The 4,960-nt window shown below is 51.7% G+C and overlaps 1 protein-coding gene across 1 annotated transcript in view; it reads right to left on the reverse strand.

Moving 5' to 3' along the window:
* Positions 1-475: 475 nt before the first annotated feature.
* The window catches only part of CCDC197 (coiled-coil domain containing 197), a 10,814-nt gene continuing 6,329 nt past the window's right edge, over positions 476-4,960 (reverse strand). Inside the window, 2 exon segments of the mRNA XM_049611982.1 lie at positions 476-1,814; positions 4,760-4,876. Of these exon segments, the coding sequence (XP_049467939.1) occupies positions 1,335-1,814; positions 4,760-4,876 (597 nt within the window). The 3' untranslated portion in view covers positions 476-1,334.

Below are 4,960 nucleotides of genomic sequence, written 5' to 3' on the forward strand. Positions count from 1 at the left end.
CAAATTCACATGGTCACCTTCCAGTCTCCAGTGTGTTAGGAGGTGTTAGATCACGAGGGTGGCGCCCCCAGGAATGGGATTTGTGCCCTTATGAGAGAGACCCCCACAGAGCCGCTTTGCCCCTTTCACCCTGTGAGGACACAACGAGAAGACGGCCGTCTATGAAGCAGGACGCAGACCCCCGCCAGACTGCAACTCTACCAGTGCTTTGATCTGGGACCTCCGGTCTCCATAAGTACGAGAGATAAATGTTTGTTGTTTAAGCCCCCAGTCTGTGGTCTTCTGGTGTAGCAGCCCAAGACCAAGCCACCCCCATGTGTGGCCTCTGGACCAACGTCCAAACCTCGTAGCCGGGCCTGTGGACCCCACGATGGTTCCGCAGTCCACCTTCTCAGACCCCCCATCAGGTTCTTCCGGCTCCAGCCAGACTGGAAACCCCTCCCCTCGTGATCCCTTCACTTTCTGAGCCCCGCCCCCCACCATGACCTCCGCCTTCTGGAATCTGACTCCAGCCTACCTGAGATGTCCTCTTTGCTCCAAAGGCCTGTGAGACCAGAACCTGAAACAATGGTCCCCCCCCTTGGTTCCCCTTCAAGCTGCTCAGAAGACCAGACCACACTCAGCCTCACTGTATGTAGCTCCTCTCACTAATTCCGCAGCTAAGTCCTAGCCCTGCTCCTACCGTCCCTCCCTCTGAGCCGCCTGTCCCCTCTCCCAACAGCACCTGGAAAATGACGACCCTCGGCGCTTGTGGACCGAACAGCAGCATCTTTTCTGAAACTCTTCTTTGAAAGTTAACTCGCTGGTTCGCAGCTGGTCAGTTGCTCTTAACTTGCGACTTTTATCCACACCAAAAAGCCGAGGCAGGCCGGCCTCCAGACGTGAAGTCTTTCCAGGGCTGCGGCGGTCACCAGGAGGGTTTGACACCAGTGACACAAGAAAGCCAAACCAGTGCTTTCATCCAGACCAAGCTCTTCCACCCCCAGCCTAAGGACATCCGGCTGGGGAGGGGGAGGGGGACTCCCTTAGATGCCCTCTCGCCCAACTTTCCAGGCAGGCTGGAGAGGGAGGGGTTCTGCCTTGCCAAGCTCTCCCCGAGAGCAGCATCCACTCCGGGCAGCTCTGGGACCCTCGGGAAACGCAGAGGGCAGTGACCCTGCGTCTGCTTCTGATGAGACGCCCCCGATGAACAAATTCAGGACCCCCAGCCTGCCGTGCTCTCCCGTCTGCAGTGGGCAAGGCGAGCTCTCACCTCCTAGGCCCTGAGGGGCTCTTTAAGGGAGTTTCTGTGACGTGCTTGTTCCTAAAAGCTAGGCACCTATCCAGAGCTCTTCTTAAAACAAACCCACCGACGACCTTGACAGTGTGGCCCTGGCTCCCAGGTGCAAGTCCAGCCTGGCAAGTCCCACCTGACCTCCTGCTGCCTCCCACCCGGCAAACTCCCTCTCTTTCTTCCCCGGTCCGGTCCGCAGCCTTGTTGCCTGCCAATCCCCCAGTGCGGGGAACAGGCTGGCTCCCACCCACTTGGGGGCACTGTGGTGACAAAAGGAGGCCGAGGGGCTAAGGAGATGGTCCTGAGGCTGGCAGAGCTGGCTTGGTCGCCAGCCTGGTCCGTACGGGCCGGAGCGGGCTGAAGTCTGGGTGCTGGGAAAGGGCATTTGGGGGATCGAATCTCGATCCCTTGGGCATTTCCTGAAGGACCTGGGGCATCTTCTGAGGCCCTCACTCTTGTCACTGTCCGCTGACCAGCACACTCTGGGTTCTACACGCAATGATATAAATCTCACTGTCTCCATTTTGTCCAACATAAATTCCTGGGAGGAAAAAGAAATCTCCGTCGCCTGAAGGTGCTTTGACACCACTTCCCAGGGACCAAAGCACCATCAAAGGTTATCTACACTTCCTTTAACTCTTACAAGCGCCCTGCCAAGCATGTGCTATAGGTGACGGTTGGCAAATAAGCAAACTGAGGCTCAGAGAGGTTAAGTGACTTGCCTGAAGCTGCACAGCCCAGTGGTAGCAAAGCTAGATGACTGAGTCCAAGTACTTACTTGTGTGGCTTCCTGATGTGGTTGCTTGCCTCTTTTCACCGCTTCCTCCAAGAAGCCCACCCTGACTGCCCCCAGCCTCCCTCTCTTAGAGGCATTCGTTTCTGAAGGACCTTCTACCTCCAACTCTTAGCACAACGCTGAGCACATGTGGGCGACTCAATACGTCTCGGTTGAGTGATTGTTGCAGGAGACCCACGGGACCCTTTGACATCACCGTGTAATTTCTTCCTTTTTCTTCGGAAGAAGATGAAATTAATGTACTGTGAGTATGTAGACAAACGTGCCCTTATTGAAACCGACATCGCTCATATCACAATGTGAATGTGAATAACATGAGTTTTGCCCCAGGGGAAGCCAACGTGGTGAATGGTGTCCCTGGAGCTGGGCCGCTGAGCAGCCCTGACGCTGTGTGAAGTGCTTGTGAGGAGTGCTTCTCAACGGAGGCGCAGGCTTGCTGACTGTTGGCTGTTGCTATGGCAACCCTGGGGCGGGGCGGGGCGTTCCGGGTTCCAGAGGAACCAAGCATCCTGTGTTTTGAATGTCTCCACTGAGCCTGCCTCAAGTACGGAGAGGGAGTTGTGACCTAGAATGAAGCCAGTATTGAAGAGGGCAGCCAGCAGTGTGTGGAAAGGACGAATCTTTGATGAGCCAGGGAGCCTCGGATCACACCATTCCTGAAACCCACCCGGCCGCTGAACTTCCACTCGTGACGCCACCATGCCCCGCTGGAAGAATCAAACCACCTCAGAAAAGGACAAAGTTGGAGGACCCGGAGCTCCCGATTTCAAGACTGACGACAAAGCTATAGTAATCAAGATAGTGTGGTATTGGCATTGGGTAGACATCTAGACCAACGGAATAGAATTGAGACTCCAGAAATTAACCTTCACGTTCATGGTCAGTAGAGTTTTGACAAGAGAGAGGAGAGGCCAATGCAACAGGGGAGGATAGTTGTTTTTTTTCTCCAACAAATGTTATCAGGACAACTGAATATGTTTATGCAAAAGAATGAAATCGGACTCTTATCTCATACCATATACAAACGTTTTAACTGAAAATGGATCATACACCTACATATTAGGGCAAAAACTATAAATTTCTTATAAGGAAATTTAGGTATAAATCTTCATGACTTTGGATTACAGTTTTTGTGATAGTTTCTTAGATGTGATGCCTAAAGGCAAGTAACCCAAGGGGGAAAAAGTAGCTCACTTGGATTTTCATCAAAATTAAAAGCCTTTGTGCTTCACAGCACACCATGCAATGAAAAACACAACCCATAGAATGAGAGGAAATATTTGAAAATTGTATATTTGATAAGGGACTTGTATCTAGAATATATCTTAGAATGCAATAAAAAAAAACAACACCCAAATAATCTGATTTAAAAATCGGCCAAGGATCTGAATAGACATTTCTTCAAAGAAGAGATACGAATAGGCAATGAGCACCAAAGAGACGCTCAATGCTACTGTCACCAGGGAAATGCAGAGCAAAACCACAACGAGCTAGGACTTCACACCCACCGGGATGGCTGCATTACGAAAGACAGACGATTCCAAGTGTGGACAGGATGTGGAGAAATCGGGCCCTCACACATATATCGATCACAGGATTGTAAAATCACCCACTTTGGGCAAACAGTTTGCAGCTGATAATAATATTTGCACAAGATTTAAATACAGAGTTGTCATATGATTCAGCAACTCCACACCTAGGTATGTCGCCAAGATAACCGAAAACATATGTCCACCCAAACACGTGTACGTGGATGCCCACAGCGGCATTGGCCACAACGGCCAAAAAGCGGAAACAACCCAAACGGCCATCACTGATGGATAAAGAAAATGTGGTGTGTCCACACACAATGGGATATTATCCAGTCCTAAAAAGGAACGAAGTCTTGATTCACACTGTATGACGTAGATCAACCTTGAAAACGTTAAGTGCGAGAAACCAGATGCAAAATGTATCTTGTGGGGGTGATGAAATGTTCTGGAGAGTAGTGATGGCTGCATAATTCTGGCTGAATTAGAAACACTGAAGGGTACGCTTTAAAAGGGTAAATGTTATGGTATGTGAATCATATCCCAACGAAGCTATTATTAAAAAGAAGGAAAAGACACGCTCTGTGGTCAGTAGAAGCCGGTCTGACATGTTCCCGGCTACTACAACTTCAGCGTATGACAGATGGGGGGGGGGGCCCTGGGGGGGCGGTGACAAGGGGAGGCTCAGTGGACTTGACCGAGAGTCCAAAGTGGAAACTGAAGACCCTGCACAGAGGCTCCCTCAGTCACTGAAATGCGCCCTCCCAGAGTGCACACGTGAGTGTAAATGTGTGGCCACACCTGTGTGCATCTTGGGTGTGTTTGTTTGCAGGTGTGTCTGTGTATATTTCACGTGTATTGTTAGGTGTGTAGAGAGCACGTGTGAATGTGTGAGTGTGTGTGTGTGTGTGTGTGTGTGTGTGTGTGAGATGCACAAAGACCAGGCAGGACAGGAGTTCCTTTGCACCTGCCTCTGATCCTATACCTAACGGGAACTCATCACAAGTTTCTTGAGTGACAATAGAGACACCAGGACCTACTGCCCCAGGAGCGCGTGTAGCCACGGAGGGACGGACTCACGGGGGCTAAACGTGAATGCACCATGAGCGGAGGCCCTGCACAGGCTGAGATTGCCAGCCTGGGGTGGCAGGGAGTCCTCACCTGAATCAGGTCGAGCTTGGAGAAGAGGTCCCTGCTCTTGGGCACGCTGTGGGCGGAGGGCGAACACTGCTGGACCATGTTGTTGATGGCCACGTGCATGTAGTTGAGCAGCTCTTCCTGCAGGAGGAGAAGGAGAAGGAGGGGGAGGAGGAGGAGGAGGGGGAGGAGGAGAAGGAGGGGGAGGAGGAGAAGGAGGGGGAG

This window comes from Panthera uncia (assembly GCF_023721935.1).
Source record: "Panthera uncia isolate 11264 chromosome B3 unlocalized genomic scaffold, Puncia_PCG_1.0 HiC_scaffold_1, whole genome shotgun sequence".
NCBI lineage: Eukaryota > Metazoa > Chordata > Mammalia > Carnivora > Felidae > Panthera > Panthera uncia.